Genomic DNA, 16,950 nt, shown 5'->3' on the forward strand with positions numbered 1-16,950 from the left:
TGGGCAGTTTTATTGCTTGTCAGTCCTTCTCTCTCACCTCTCGTTTTCTGTAATCGCTCTAAAGTTAAAATGTGCTTTATTTGATATTAAAGTTAGCCTGTAAACCTTTAATCTCTTTAGCACATGATTCTCAAAATGTGATCAAATACAACTCTAGAGGAGAAATGATAAATTCCTTGATTTACTCTTGGCCTAAGTATGTACAAATTCATTTTTTTCTTGTGAAATGTTCACTTGACTCTCTTATCTGCACAAACCTGTCAGAAACCACTTGCCTCTGCCTGACCTACTCATGAGGACTGTTGCATTCATGCTATTTTGTTCATGTTTACATAATCCTCACCACCAAATCTTTAGTAATAATACCTCTGGTGCTGTATGTGTTAACAATCTTCAGTAAAAAGAGTAAAGAATAAACAGAATAAAACGTAACTGTGCCAGTGGCTGTGTAACAAGGGGAAGTGACAGTCATGGAATCATAAGCTTACCTTTCTACATAGAGACTAACTGAACCTTTATGGCAATTTTGAAGAGATTCCCCCCAGGGGCTCCTGAGATATTATGTCCACAAGGCATAAAATGTGCTTTGCGAGGTCACAGCGACTTAACCCTTGACCTTTGACCATCATTTTGCAATGAAACTGAATGTTTCTGCCAAATTTGAAGACCATTCTCAAGGTGTTCTTAAGATATTGTGTTCACCAGAATGAGACGAGCAACCCTAAAACATGCCTCCTGTCACCGGCTGTCATCCGTGCAGAGGTCTGAAAATAAACAAAATTGGAAATTGGTGAATGTGACAAAATATCTTAAATATTATTCCATGCAACGTAAACATCTGTTCAAGTGGTTCTGATATATTTGAATATACATTATACAGTCAATACAATACCCCCATCAGTCGGATGAAACCATTAAAGTGGTGTGTCTTCTCTTTTTTCTTACTCACAGTGAACCATAAAGCATTTAAGGGAATTGTTTAACCTCTGTGCTCTGTGTTAATTTCATGAGATTACAGTTCCCAAGCAAATTGGTGGGATTTAGCATTTAGCCTGATGGTTATTCAAATTTGAATTTTTTTTTACTTAACTCAACGAGGACTTGTGGGGCATGTTTGAAGTCCAGGTGTATTCTGTTTGGACGACAGGAAGTAATTTAAAAGACGGAGCTTTAAAGGGAATTTGTGCAGAGGATTCATCTGCCTTCTAATGGTTTTGTTTCCATAGTAACCGCTGTCTGTCTCTGCTGTATCTGAGGATGTTCCATCTGAAGAAAGACCACGCTGTCAAGTACTCGCGGTCGCTCATGGAGTACTTCAAGGTAACACACACATTGATTATACACACACACGCACACACACACACGCACTTGGAACTGGTCTTTATTAACTTCCTCGCTCTCCTTTTCTCCCTCTGTGGTTTAGAAACGTGCAAAGCCAATTACAGCACTCAAATACATTTCATATTCATTTTCATGGTGCCTGTGCATTAATTTTGCATGATGTTATTAAAATCCATTCTTCCTCTTTGATATTAATGTATTAATTAGCTCCATCAATCATCGCAGTGAATTGTTAGGGTTTAATGTGCTTGTTTTGATTAATTGTGTTCAGTTAAATTAATTACTGAGGATGTCATTATCACAGTGCCGCATTTGCATTGATGGGATTGGATTTCTGGGAAGCGGCTGACTGGGGGTTTAGCTGTGTGTGTTTGCGCAGCCTGTGTACATACGGCATGTGTTGACAGAAGGAAAAGAAATTACTGAAATGAGTCTAAGCGGAAAAAAGGCACAAAAACAGTCTAACCAGTTTTTTAATATACACATCCACATGACACATTAAAGTGGATTCCACACGCTCATCACTAAATAACATCATAACCTTATGCACTACGACTAATGGCACATTAGCAGTAATATTCCTCACATCATAGCTGATGCTTGTGTCTATAATAGTCATGTTATTGACGAAATGAAGCATTTCAGCCCAAAATAAATGTATATATACATGTAATTAGTTCCAAAGGAGTTAATTGAGCTTTGTTGCCTTATTTTCCTACTTAGTAAATCTGGAATCAAAATGTTGACTACCATGGTTTGCAAGAAAAAGGACCTGAGACAGATTAAACAAATAATATAAGATATAACAAATAATTTTACAGCTACACTTAGCTGTGGATAGAGTAGCTGTTTTCCCCATTTGCTTATGCTAGCGAGTGAAGACAAATTGAAATATATTGATGGTGTTATTGTGCATGTTATTGTCTTTCTTCAGGTCATGAAAAACTTAATTAGAATAATCTGTGTTTTTTGTTACCCAGAATTCAGCCAAGAGTTCCCACCAAGCACCTTCTCCGTGGAGGACCAATGGAAAGTGAGTACACACACTCACAAATTATACATCCCCCCCCCCTCAGCCATGTACTGTAGATAATTGAGAATTTATAATTCACCCGAGCTCGGCTTGCAAAATACCATGCCACCCCTGACAGCCACTTGCTCAAACAAACCCCTCAGGAAGCAAATAGAGGGATTGATTTGTTGTAGATGTGAGGAGGAGAAGACTGGAGGGGCTGCAGAGTGCTGGGTGAGATGGAGTGACGGAGGGAGTGATGATAGATGGAGGAGCAGGAGAGGCATGGAGGAGCTGTGGATGTGAGGCTAATGAGTTTGGACAGCTCTGACACTGCACAACAGCGGGACTGGAGCTCAGAGTGTGTCGGTGTGGTTGTGTGTGAGTGAGTGAGAGCCTGTGTGGCTGTGTGTGTGTGTGTGTGGTTGTGTGTGTGCAGCTCAGAACCAGGCATAAGTCGTCAAGTCAGTGAGGGTCAAGGCCACATCATAGACGTTGCATCCCTGGCAGAGCAACACCCCCCGCTGTGCAGGGCAGGATGAGGGGAGCAGGAGCAGTTTGTGCGTTCTGGCCGGGTGACGCTGCACAGTGAAGATCAGAGCTGCTGCCCACCCGCTCACATCCAGCACTTTGTTTTGCCTTAAGGACATAAATGATAACTCTGCTGTCGCATTTGTCACGGTTCTCTGCAAAGTCACAGACTGTTATTGTGTCTGCCTTATATCCACCATTATTAATGTGCAGCATTAACATGGGAACACTGTGTTGTTGTTCATTTAGTTATGATACACTAATACACTGCACAACTCTGTACACTGTACATTACTATGGACCATGTGTTGAAGGACTTTAGGTCACAAATTATTTGGAGACCGACTATTTATCGGTTGGCCAATAAAAGTCAGCTGATATGAGCCTCTCACAGACACATCGGTATCTTTGTTTATTTCTGTCGATACTGTATGTCCCAATATGAAGACTTATTTTACAAAATGAACAATTCAGAAACTATGTCGATTATGTTTACACGTCTGATTTTAAATTCTATATATTTTGTTTTAATTAGGTTTTATTTTTATTTATAGTTATCCATAATAACAGTTGACACAGTTTGATAAAAACATCTTAGGAATCAAGGCCAATTTTTTAAAATAATATTTATGTCAGACGATTTAGTCTCGCTAATGGAAATCTTCTACTCCCTAATGTTTTTATCGCCAGTGGCCCCCAAGCATCCATATCAGTCGGGCTTTGGAATTACTCTGCAGTTCCCCTCAGCTTTAATAAGTGCTTTATCATCTTTATTGGTTAGAAAGACCCTCAAGTTCCCTGTTCTGGTTTAGTCACATAGTGTACTGACAAGTTCTTGTTGCTTCCACAATTGTTCTACTGGTTTGCAAACAAAGTGCTTGTCATCCCTTGTCTCTTTCTGTAACATATTGTACTTTCCATGTTGTAACTGACTGAAGAGGATACAGTTATATATTGTAGCCAGTGCTCTCTTCCCCTGATCCACTTACACTTCTGTATGTATTAATGAAAGGACTGTCTTTACTATTTATTTTTTTTTGCTTAAAGCAGCTTAAAGTGCAGCGGCGCTCAGAAGCTGTATTCATCAGACGCATATTTGATGCGTTTAAGTCTATTTGGAAACTATGCACTGAAACACCTGACTGACAAAACACACATTCTTCCTTGTATGTCATGAAGTCGGTTACATTTCCTGAGATGTTACGAGACCTCACCGCCTCTGTGTGTGTTCCAGGGTCAATGGGACTCCGTCTCCACTCTCACTCAGCCCGTCCCCAGCCAGCAGCGGAGGGGGAGGGGGAGGATCTGGAAGTGCCCCAAGTTCATTGGGCAGTGTGGCTATTCCCCAACGGATTCACCACATGGCTGCCAGTCATGTTAACATCACCAACAACATCCTGCGGAGCTATGAACACTGGGAGACGGCTGACAGACTGGCCACTGATAGCCAAGGTAGGACCTCAGACTCATGATGTCTCCTACATTGTAAGATGTTATCACCTCAAAGTTAAATTGGAGTTAGACTGAATAGCATGATTTAGATTGAATAGCATGACAGTTATTTTAATTTCTTTCATGCAATAGATTACTACTCAACCTAAAGGCAGACATGTTATGTAAAGTTCAATAAACCAGGTTTGACAGTGACTCTTGTCTTGATTCCCACGGGGCCACAGGGAGTCCCTCCTCACAGTCATCCTCAGTAACCGTGTCTCTCCCTCACCCTCCTGTAGATTTCTTCCAGGAGCTGGACACGGTCATGGAGCCACTGAGTCAGCAGAGCAGCATGACTGAGCTGGTCCGATACATCAGGCAGGGACTGCACTGGCTCCGCATAGAGGCTCGCCTGCTGTAGACATGCAACAGGGACTACATTACAGAGGGGGGGGGGAAACAAGAAAAGAAATGGGCCTACCAGAGAGAACTGGGATAACAAGTGAGATGAGACTCAGGACGCTGCTTCAATTCCCACTGGGATTCTTCAAGTGACCACGGTAATGTAACAGCACAGACTGGGTGGATTAATTAGGCTGGATTCCACCTGCAGTTTGGACTGAGCAGTAACTAGGATCAGGAATTTCCACTGTGGATCACAGAATACAAAATGCATCCTTTAAAATGTTTATTTCTGTTTTGGGAGAGAATAATATATCAGTGAAAGGAGCGTATATTCCTATAGGAACAATGAGTGTTACAGATTCCCGTGTCCCTGAAGAGAAGAAAGAACCAGAGAGAAAAGAAAGAGGAAAAAGTGTTTTTACGACGACAGGATCATTTAAAAAGATGTGCGAGAGGCTGATGTGATTAAAGTAAGAAAGCGGCTCAACAGGGGCTCAGCTCCTGCAGCAGTGGCCTAGAAACGCTCCCGTGACAGAGTCTACAATTAAAGTCTCTGGCTGCAATCGATCCAGGTGTGAAAGTACCGGTCCAATCTTTTAGATAAGAACCACGCTGGTGGAGGAAAGAGGCTCAGGTTCAGCCACTAGAGCTGAATTAATGGAGGCTGAAGTCGGTCATCAACTTCCTTTTCAGTCCATCTTCAGTGTTTAGTGGCAGATCCTCTAAAAACCTTTGGGGACTTAACTTAATCAGACACAGGGATACTAAATGGCTTTGGAAGAGTGAGGTTAACAGGTTAGTCACATTTCAGTTTTCAAGATGAATTCCGTATCCAACTCAGTGTTTGATTGGTTAACCATCAATTGATCTTGTTGTGTATTAGTTTGCGTTGTGTGTGGTGGGGTTTGTCACACCTGCACTGGTTTCAAATGGCGTCCACGTGCACAGGCATTTACAGGAAACCAAGCACATCCTGGGCAAACTTTGGAAAAAAAATGTTCGTCTACCGCCAGTAACCACAGGTGTTGACAAATCAACCAAGACAAAAATATTTTTGGTTGTAATCTGGATTCACAATTCTGGATTATTTAATAATTTATTTATTTGCCTTTGCCTAAGTATTCATATTTTTAGTTATTGTTTGAAAATATTTTATATTTAATCTATTTATAATTATGATACCTGATACTGGTAGGTGGTAACTAGTAAGTACCATACAAAACAGTTGATAAAGAAATATGAATATCTTTTTCAGGAAAACACTGTTTTTAAACAAAAAAGGTCAAAGGTGTCAAATGTGTCACATAAGACATTTTATTTCATAAATGAATAAGTCTAAAAAATATATATTTAGGAATTTGACCAAGTTTTTGGTACGAACACATTACAACTGCTGAGGCTTGTTACGTCGCCCCGCCCTTTATTCTAGATGTCTCTGTGGTTTAGGGCTGTGACACTAACATTTTAATACATCTACCAGTATGTTTATCCAGGTGTATGTTTATTTAGTTTATCCATTAGCTATGAAGCGACTCTTCCTGTATCCTATTTGACCCCGAGCCATGGAAGCTCTCGTCTGTCAAAGCCTCTCTGTATAATTGAATGGGGTTAACCTCCACCTGAAGATGTGTGAGGCTGGAGAGAGGATCACAGGACCTGGTCAAGCACAGTCCAGGCAGATAATAGCTCCGCAGAACAAGCACTCACTTCAGCCGCCTGGTTCTTCTCTCACTAGTTATGGGCTTTTGTGAAAACTCCAACCAGCTCTTGTTCCCATAGTAACCCACCCACTACAGTGTCAAACACTGAGGGGGAAAAACTACAAGAATCGGAGTGATTTGCCTCTAATTAGAACCCCAGTCATGTGCAAATCAAGTAAACAGGGTGAAAATCTCACAGCAGCTTTTCTGCCCTGATGTTTAAAGAAGACGTTCTTAATGAGATCAAATCATCCGCCTGACGTCCTGTAGTCGTTTCCCCGCATGTGTCGTGTTGTGTTGTTAGTGTGTATACATGTACAGCTGATTGTCAGGTGTATTTAAGTCATTACCTGACTGGACAATAATGATGTGTGTGTATCATAATGTACAGACTGTGATTCCTGAAAACAGTGTCTGTTCTTGTTTTATAGTGTCTTGTGAATGATTTCATGTGAATGAATGAGGACGCGAAACAAGACAATAGGGTGTGTGCGCGTTTGTGTGTGCGTGTGTTTGTGTGTGTGTGTGTGTGTCCATGCACAGGCTATGGCTGCATTTACACAGCACCAAACACAATCAGATTTTTAACTCTCAGTGGCACATGAAATCAAAAGGCGACCACATGTTTCCATGTGGTTTCTCTTCTGTGTTCACATGTGCTTTAAAATCTGGATTTTTTTTATTGGTCTCTGTAAATCCAGCACATCAAGCATGAGTTTTTAAGTTTTGGATCATTTGACCATCGCTGAATGTGTATGGAAGACAATGCGGATGTGAAAAGCAATTTTCACTTTGACAAAAAAAAAAGAAAAGAAACTCAAGTGCCTCTATTTGTGTCCAGTGGGAATTGCTCTATTTATTTATGAACAAAGAATGAATCTAAATGATTTTCCATACCATATTGGTATAAATATGAGATTGTTTTTCGTAAAATCAAATGTTTCCATAAGCTTTTTACTGGCGTTTATGACGACACCAGGGTTTGGCTTTAAGAACAATGTGTGGTTTAACGTGTCAAATTTGCATCACTTGCCGTTTTATTTTTCTCTTGAGGATTTGAGCAAGTATGGGTTTGTGTTAAATGCCTGAAGAGTTCAAACCATCGCATGCAATAAACGATAGCTTCAGACCAAGAACTACTTGTGTCCATATTGAAAAAGAAGAAGAAAAAAAACAGTCAGTGTATTTCTTGTCACATACAGTGTGAATGTGCGACGTCACCTGAGGATACAGTGCCGCTCTAAATGCACAACATGAAACATAAGAGTCTGAAGGAGGTAACAACATTCAAGAATAGCATGTAGAATAACAGTCGGACATTGATTTGCTATTTATTTTGCTTTCTTGCAGAGTTAGATGAGAAGACTGATACCACTCTCATGAGTGTGCTAAACATGTAGCTTAGCACAAAGACTGGAAACAGGGGGAAACTGTTAGCCTTAGTTTTTTAAGAAACGAATCATCTCTTTATGCAGACAAAAGATTTTTCATATGTGACTGGATATTTTTGTATAAAGTGTAAAATGCCTTCATTATGAAAACTTTGCCCAATATACACACAAAGGTTTGTTTCATCCAAAAAGGATAAAAGCTACGAGTCTCATCTCCGACAGATTGTTAGGGATATTTAATGGGGACAAAATTGAGAATAAAATTGTTACCTGATGAGAATAAATCAGAATTTTTATAATAGTAAAGTTTTAATTTTACAGGTATAAAGTTGTAATATTGCATGGAAGTATTTGTAATATGAGAAAAAGGTTTTAATCCTACAGAAGTATCTTGTGAAGTTACACTTTAATATGGGTTTCACAAATAATGAAATACTTTTTAGCTGAAGATTTGGATCCAGGAGTAGATCTCCTATGCTGATTTCAAGATCTTTTTTACTTGAAATCTTGTAACCTTTTTCCGGTTAAATGACTTAATAATGTTATGACTTAATTTTCATAACATTACAACTTTCTTATCAATAATATTATGACTTTCTTTTAAATTATGACTTAATTCTCATAAAATCAAAACTTTTTTAATGATATTTGTTCTTGTAATATTGGGACATTATTCAGAAAATCTCAGATACAGCCCTAATACGCTGTGGTTCCCATTAACTTGTCACATGAGACTAAGCTCTTTCTAGTTCCATAACTAATTTGCTTCATAATTAATTTGTCATTACATGTAAAAATGGCTGTGTAGAGGAATTGCGAGCGGCTTCTGAATTTAATGCATAGTCAGGAGATGTGCTCCAGTAGCTGAAAATCACTGATCTGACACCAACTGCAAACACAACAATTATCCAAAACAACACGGGGAGGCAAGCGATGAATCATGATTAGAAAATACATGGCATGTGTCCCGACCAGTCACACTACAGGTGTCAGGGAGAGCAGATACAGTCAGCTGCGATTACCTCCGCATTTAGAATTCATCACATTAAAGTTTAATTAGACTTGAGCTTTTCATCATTTATTTAATCTTTGGTAATATCAAAGGTTATCTATCAGTTTTTCAAACTCAAGATCTTCTTACCAGGTCTCTTTTGGACGAGCTAATCCTTCCACTGCCCCCCCCCCCCCCCCCCCGTCACTTGAACGCTGTCTAACAGTAATATTTAGCAGTAGTGGTGCTGGTAGAAACTCTTTCCCCCTGTTTCCAGTGCCAAACTAAACGAACCAGCCACCGGCTGTAGCTTCCTATTCATCACACAAACATAGGAGTAGAAATATTTCCACAAATGTCAAACAGCTTCTTTGGAATGGACTCTGAAATAGTTCTTCATCTGAAAGCCTGAAAATAAATATGAGCTACTTTGACAAAAATGCCTTTCAAAGTTCTATATTTATTTTAATTTGAAGTCATAAAGCCAAATTAGCATTTTCCCAATGAGCCAACGAACAAACAAACCCCACAGTGTGTTTCTGTCGGACCTCAGTCGTCGATCCACAGTGTTGCTCGCTCAATCCAATGATGTTCGATGTTGTTTTGTTTTATAGTGAAACAGTGATGTTACTATATGGTTATTGTTAATTTCACACAATGCTCCTGATTTTTTATTACAAGCAGCGGTATAATATACATGATCATACAATGATGTGCTGTAAAAAAAGTCTAAAGACATTGGTGACGTCGTGGGAAACATCCGATCCATTCCACCGTGTTTCATGTCACATGTTGAAATCATGCAACAGCTCATGTATATGTGATGTCAATCTGTGGCTCTCTTCTGAAACACTATGGAGACAGACTGCCTCAGCATGCCCTATTATTCTGCTGACATCTGATTAAATATCCCATTAGCTCCAGTTACATTATTATACTTGTCAATTGTTTATCAAAGACGGCAGTGACAGAGTCAGCCAAACACGCTGATTCTGACTTTTGACAGCAGATGGTAACAAGCCGATTAGACATTGATAATCTTTCCAGTGGTGCTGAGAGTCTCTGACATTTGTTTGTATCTCACAAACTCTCAGGCACCTTAGGAAATTACCCAAACTGCCTCATATAGTGAATGAATTAAAAGTATTTATGAGCATAATGGTTTTTTCTGCTTTAATTCCTGCAATCTGCCAGAGAGCTGCTTTTATCTCGGGTTTCTTTTTATTTGATTCTCCTCAGTTGTGCAGAAAGAGATTATTGTTGAGATCACCAGAAGTAGATGGTAATATTCACTGTTCACTGGTTGGTTGAAGAAAATAACTGGGAACATTTCACGTTTCCTAACTGATGCCTAATTATCCCAGTCCCCATCCAGCTACTCTGGAGTCAAATCAAATGGAATACAATCTGTATATCTGGCTGAAAAAAAACGACTTCACCAGATCCTTTCTGTAACCAACTCCCTGCATGAGAGTTTGTTTATTGTGTGGTGAGATACACTCATACAGGAATAGACTGAGACTTTGCGAAACACATTTCATATCAACACAACTGTCATGTCTATGCAACACATGCAGAGCTAGAATCTGGAGCACATTAGCCTAGCTTAGCACAAGGGCTGGAAGCATGAGGAAATAAGTAGCCTGGCTCTGTCCGACACAACATCTCCGAGGCTCACAAAGGGCCATGCTGTGTGTTGTTTGTTTTATCAATACACAAACCAACTGGAAGGAATTCCATATAAGTTTCTCCAAAATTACACTATCACTTTTACAGTGGTGTTTGTTTACCTTTTAAATAAACAAGTGTTATTTACTGAGCTTTAGATGTGTTGGTATTTGGATTTTGGAACTATGGAGAGAGCTACTCTAGCTGTTTCCCTCTTTTCTTATGCTAAGCTAGGCTAATCACCTGGATATTGTTTTATACACAGAGATTGGCTGTCATTGATCATCATAAGCATAAACCCAAAAACATCAAACCACTCGTTTCCTAAGACATCATCTGTGTTGTGGTGTAGGTGTCAACATCACATGCTGGGGATACAGAAGAGAAATCTCTAATTATCTGATTAATAGCCAACCAATAGTGTCTCCTTTTGATTTTATGGTCAACATGACACTTTCAAAGACAGAAGTTGAATTTGAACCTTTCCACTCTACTGAGGTTACTGTGACATATATTTTGTAAATGCAATATTATTCCCCTCCTGGGACCCAACAGTGTTAAATCTCGAGAGATTAAGAATGACCCGAGTAAAACCAAACCACGCAGCATTAAGTTTTAAAAGAAACTATTGTTGATTCTGAGCACTTTCCATGTTTTCAGTCATTCTGTTCGCCGCAGTGAGATAATGGGTTTTGTCACAGTGTATCTTTAAAGGTGCAACATGTAGCGGTTTATAAACTCAGCACTTCTCCACCATCAGTGGCTCTTAGCGCTTCATTTTCTTAAAACTAAAAGACACCTTCCAACCTTTGTTGATTCCTGCCACAAGTCACGTTACAATCCCGCCTGCCTGCTCCTCTGCAGCTTGATTTGTGCAACACATCAGATTTACCAGCAGACAGTGTTTTAGTGATGATCGACTTTGTTCAATGTGTTTTCACAACAACATCAAAACTCACGTGGTATTTATCGATGTGAAAACAGACGGCACCTTTTAAGTGTTGAGATCACTGTGGTGAGATCCATATTAGGAGATCCAGACGTCGGGGGTTTGAGTCTGGCTGTAACACGGTGCCTCCGTCTGACCCGGCTGACAAACCCCCGTCTGACGATCTGATGCACGTCACTGGCTGAGGGCAGAAGTGTAACAATCCCCACAAAAAGTCACATCCGAGGACACAACTGTCCTACATGGGTTGAACTGTATTGGAAATGTGTTGCACAACTTCAGCTGTTTCTTCTGTTTCTATCTGTGCTATCTTTTGGCCTTTTATATGGTTCTTTTTATAATGAAGTTGTTCTATGTGATGATCAGAAGTTGTGATGCAGTTCCATTGTTTTTCAATATTTAATGTCTCTGAAATATGGATTAAAATCTGTTTGAACCAGTGATCCTGCTCTCCTCCATCTTTTTTCTGTCTGTTAGACATGAAATATTTCATCAGGCTGTGTATGACTTTGACGACTTGAGGCCGCCACTTCTTAAAGAGCAAAAACAGGACTTTGTTTTCCCACTGTGGTTTACTATTCAATAAAGGTAACAAAGAATTAGCCAGTGTATTAAAACCAAAGTGCAGCTTAAGTGGGAATTTTCTGATGGACATAAATCCCATCTAATGAAGTATTTCCCTAAATGAGTAAGGAGGTGGAGACGGCCTATTTTCAGACCTTGAGACACATTTGGCTGTGTGTGTGTGTGCGTGTGAGTTTGTGTGTGTGTCCTTGGTGTAGAGCCAACACACTGACAGCTTAGATTTATAGGTTTAATTGCCATAGGTAACCATGCAGTCAAATAAGCTCTCAGAGATATGGTTTAGCATCACACACACACACAAACACATACACAACATGCATGTACATGTCTGCAAAGAGACCAAACAGTGTACACACACACACACACACACACACACACACACACACACACACACACACACACACACACACACACACACACACACACACACACACACACACACACACACACACACACACACACACACACACACACACACACACACACACACACAGCAATACTTGTCCATTTGCCCCAAAGGAAAATCTGACATGAGTAGATTCTCCAGCTGCAGTTGCATTCATAAAAAACACACAACAGACACAAAGCTCATAACGACTTCAACATGTCACTGTTGTCTATTATTAAAATTGCTGTAAGTTAATGCCGCAGTAATTGCTTCTCCACCTCCACTCCACACATCATCCAACGCGAAGCCGATTTACGCTTTGTGACTTTTCAAAAGAAGTGTGTTTAGAAAGCCGGATGGAAACACAGCCTCTTGCACACTGCCATTACTGACGGCTACATGTGGCCAGGCACCGCCATCAAGGAGAGCTTTCCCCTTGAGCAGCATCGACACACTATTTTTTTTAGATGTGACACACTGATTATATTTATTATATTTTTACAGACCATCTGAATTTAAGTTCCACTTAAAATAAATAAAGGTATCCTTTGAAGAGAGGAGAGGTGACGTTACATAAATGTTTTGAAGTTAGTGCTATATTTTCTAAAGAATCCGGTCTGAAAATTGCAAAAGGACTAATGATACTAATGAGGGGAGGTGTACAATAAATATTACCATGTTTATTCTGAATGTGAACAGACCTGTTTTACTCTGTGAGTTTTCAAAGGCTCACACAACTAGAGCCTCATACTTATCTAAAAAATACCAGCTAATGGTTCATAATATGACAGTAAAGATCATTTTGTTTTTATTAGGGCTGTGAAATGATTAAAATTTTTAATCAAATTAATCACAGGTTTCTATGGATTAATCATGATTAATCACATTACCGATTTTCTCGGAATATTTTTGTGAAAACAAGATTTATGACATTTAACTTTTCTTTTGTGCTGCAACTCAGCAGTTATCATTGCTTTTCCATATGGAACATTAATATAATCTTCATCCTAAACAATATTCAGGCTCCTTAGCCATTGTGTGGTTGAATAAAACTTTTTTTTTAAAAATCAAACAGAAATTATTTGAGCTTCTTAGCCATAGGATGGTTGACATTTTTTATATTTTTTGTCACACAACCATTAACCACACCATGATACAATCTAATGCCTCTAAAAGTACAGTAAAACTGTACTGTAAAGCGCTTTGAGTGGTCATCAAGAATAGAAAAGAGCTATATAAATACAAAACCATAATTACTTCTGTTTAAAATCTGATGATGCTGATATAATTCTCCTAACAGTAGTCTGTTGTTGATATAATTGACATTTGACTGAAAATGCATTTTGCCCCATTTGCAGAACCACAGGTTTCCCTCACCAGCTCCCACGAAGAGTTGATTACAGCAATTCGACTTAATTAAAAGCAACCCACTCAGTGAATGAATTCCCTCTGTCTCAATGTGCAGTGGCAGTTTTAATAGATTATCCCTCCTCTCGTTCTTTGCCACGTTTAAAAAGTGATTTTGTTCAAACGCAGAGCTTTTCCGCGCAGCTCGGCGGTTCACACTTCCAGAGGCGCTAACGAGGGAAGAGCTCGTCAGCTCTAATTGAATGACTCCTGATTAAACTGGTTTCACACTGACAGCCAGCATATCCCATCCAGTCCACCTTCTAATCGTCTGCTTCCTTGATGCTCCGCGGGCCCTGCAGATACAGACATGCCTCTTCTGACCGGCAGAGTAACAAAGGTACAAAAACAAAGCAGATTAAAAAGAATAAAACATGTGGCGGTTCCCTGCAGATGATAAAATGTTCCGTTGATGAACATGAGAACTTCTTCCATTGGATTCCTGACATGTTTTCACCGTTAGCTGTCAAATCAAGCTGAGGTGGGACAGAGTGATGCTGGGAGTTGTGACTCAGTCGCCCCATAAGATTACATTGTAGTCACATGTTGCGGCTTCTGGCGAACATGATCTACTGGACTGAGTGCCATTCATTTTCATACGCAAATTAATAAACATAGGGTCCAGGTTGAAAAACACTGGAAATTGCCTTTAAAGTGATAAACATTTTCCACGGATCCTCCCCTTTGTCAGGATCAGTGATAAAGTTTCACGTGTTCTGTCTTGGCCACTACCTTATATCCTTCCCACAGGTTTCATGGAAATCCATTCAGCAGTTTGTGCCTAATCCTGTCGACAAACAAACAAACAAAAATAACCACCGGAGGTGATGAAACTGAAGCTGCTTTCAGTCATGCACTGAACTCCAAAGATCTCCTGACATTATTCAAAGGGCCTGTATGTGAGAACACAAATGTTTGAGTGAGAGGCTCAAGCCGTTCTATGGAGTTTCTCCGGCAGCCCCCTGTAGTAAAAACTCTGGATAATGTCTGAATTAGATAATGTTAGAAAGAGAAAGACATCATCTTGAGGATTCAACTCAAGCGAGTGAGCGTGTTGAAGATGTTTGCAACTCACAACAGACGAAAAAGAAAACTACTAAGCGAAAGCCACACACAGAGTACACCAAGACACAAGGGAGAGCTTTTGGTGATAAGAGCCAATGCCAGTGTCCAAGGTGCTGTAAAGAAAAAAACATGTGATTTCCACAGAGGAATTTACTTTTCCTGCGTCTGTCTGCCCCCCCCCCTCTCACCTGAAAACTCTGAAGATTTCTGATGATGTTAACAGGTCTGAGCGGAGAATCTCCTGCTGAGTTATTTGCATGTGAAAGGAAAACTCTGGAGAAAGTCTGGACCCCTTTGTGCAGACATCCTTTGGAGCTCATGTAAAAAAAAAAAAAGGCTTGAGAATCAGGAAGCTATCCATCAGGCTCAGTGGTCACATATATACACAGTCCCTCATTATACTGTGCACTTAATTTCTCTTTATCAGCCGTGACATTGTAGCACAGGTCACAGTGGCTGCTATTGTTCCTCTTATATTGAAATGCAGGTCAGGATTGTGTCTCCGGATAAAGTTGTCCACGAACTTATAGCTACAACACACTACAGCTTTCCTCACAGGTCTCCACAATGTAAAAGTGGCCAAATAAATGACTGAGCAGCTTATAGACTGAGAAGCAGACAGCCTATCCACAAAATTAATTAAGCGCAGAAAATACTTCAAGTCCTTGGACGCAGAGTACAGTTTGTTTACTACTCCTGGATCCATTCACCCACAGTAAACACACACACACACTTGAGACCAGCCCTAGTCTTGATGCAGCTGAGCTAAGCTGTTTTTAAACACACACACACATACTCTCACCCTCTCTAATGTAATTGTGTACGTCGCCGACGTTAACAGAAAGCCAGTGTGACCTGCCACAATAGGAGCCCGCAGCAGTAATACTATTACCTGCGAACGAGGCATAATGATGAAGACGATGAGGGTGAGACACAGATGTAATTGCCATGATATCAATTTTGTGGTGGCCGGAGAACCCTGGGATGATAAATATTGATCTGATAAAGCCACTGAGGCAGAAATATATCGGCTGACATGAATACAGGCAGAGGAGAGTGGTTACAGCTGACTCACACCTTGGCCCCACTTTCAAAATAAAAGTCCAGACTGGACGAGGGGAAGAGCTGCCCATGAGCAAGGCAACCAAAAATGTTCTCTACCCCTGCATTCATATTGATATAGCTTCTCTAATTTCTCCTTTCCAGAAATAGTGTCTGTGTAGTGGCGATCTTTGGAGCTTTGGTATCAAGGCGGCGGACTAGTGGCACAATAATTGGACTATGGGCAGAAAGTTACGGACATCGGACTGGAAGGTCACTGGTTCGATTCTTCGCGGTGACAATACAACATACCTGCCAGGACAACAGCCGGATCTGTTCCAGAGTCCAAAGTGCACTCTCCCTACCCCCACTGTCTAAGTGCCCCTGAACAAGGCACCTTACTCCCCTGGCAATGCGCATAGCTGCCCACTGCTCTGTGTGTCCTGTGATGTTCACCAGATGGGACAAAAGCAGAAGACAAATTTCCCTACTCTGCATGTCGTGTGATTGTGCTTGGATCAATAAATGTATCTAAAGCTATCTATCTAGCTAAAGGTCCCACTGATACACACTAAAGGGAGTCAGTCTCATCATGATTTTACAACCTGTTTTTAAAGCATCAGCCAACTAATAACACATATGTGATAACAAATACCTATAATAACAGAAACCATACCATACAAAAAATGTGTTTGTTTACTTTGACTATATAGTTTAGTCCATGTCCCATCTGCTAACATGGAGGAGGCGGAGTTTATGAACTATCATGCAGCCAGCGCAACCTGGAAGTGATCAAGGTTTGGCAGAACAAATACACATTTAAAATACATTCGTTAGTGCCACTAGTGGTTAAAAAACAAGTACCTTTGTGTGCAAACCTCTATTGCACTGGCCCCAGGTTTAATTTAGCCATCAGATGCTGCTACTGCTCCGTTACATATACCATTAAAAACAGATAATAAAGAAATGCACAATGGCACTCCTTTGACAGAAGGGAGATAATAATTAGAGGATGTTGAAACAGGAAGAGATGTCAGGAGCC

At 40.2% G+C, this 16,950-nt stretch overlaps 2 protein-coding genes across 5 annotated transcripts in view; both read left to right on the forward strand.

The window, feature by feature from the left end:
- aff2 (AF4/FMR2 family, member 2) overlaps positions 1-11,863 on the forward strand; it is a 150,687-nt gene extending 138,824 nt beyond the window's left edge. The window contains exons 23-26 of the mRNA XM_053428681.1: positions 1,227-1,320; positions 2,322-2,374; positions 4,119-4,336; positions 4,618-11,863. Of these exons, the coding sequence (XP_053284656.1) occupies positions 1,227-1,320; positions 2,322-2,374; positions 4,119-4,336; positions 4,618-4,739 (487 nt within the window). The 3' untranslated portion in view covers positions 4,740-11,863. The remainder of the gene's footprint in view (positions 1-1,226; positions 1,321-2,321; positions 2,375-4,118; positions 4,337-4,617) is intronic.
- The window catches only part of zgc:66433 (uncharacterized protein LOC321250 homolog), a 143,218-nt gene that overhangs the window by 58,765 nt on the left and 67,503 nt on the right, over positions 1-16,950 (forward strand). The window lies entirely within an intron of this gene.

This window comes from Pleuronectes platessa, chromosome 8, assembly GCF_947347685.1.
Source record: "Pleuronectes platessa chromosome 8, fPlePla1.1, whole genome shotgun sequence".
NCBI lineage: Eukaryota > Metazoa > Chordata > Actinopteri > Pleuronectiformes > Pleuronectidae > Pleuronectes > Pleuronectes platessa.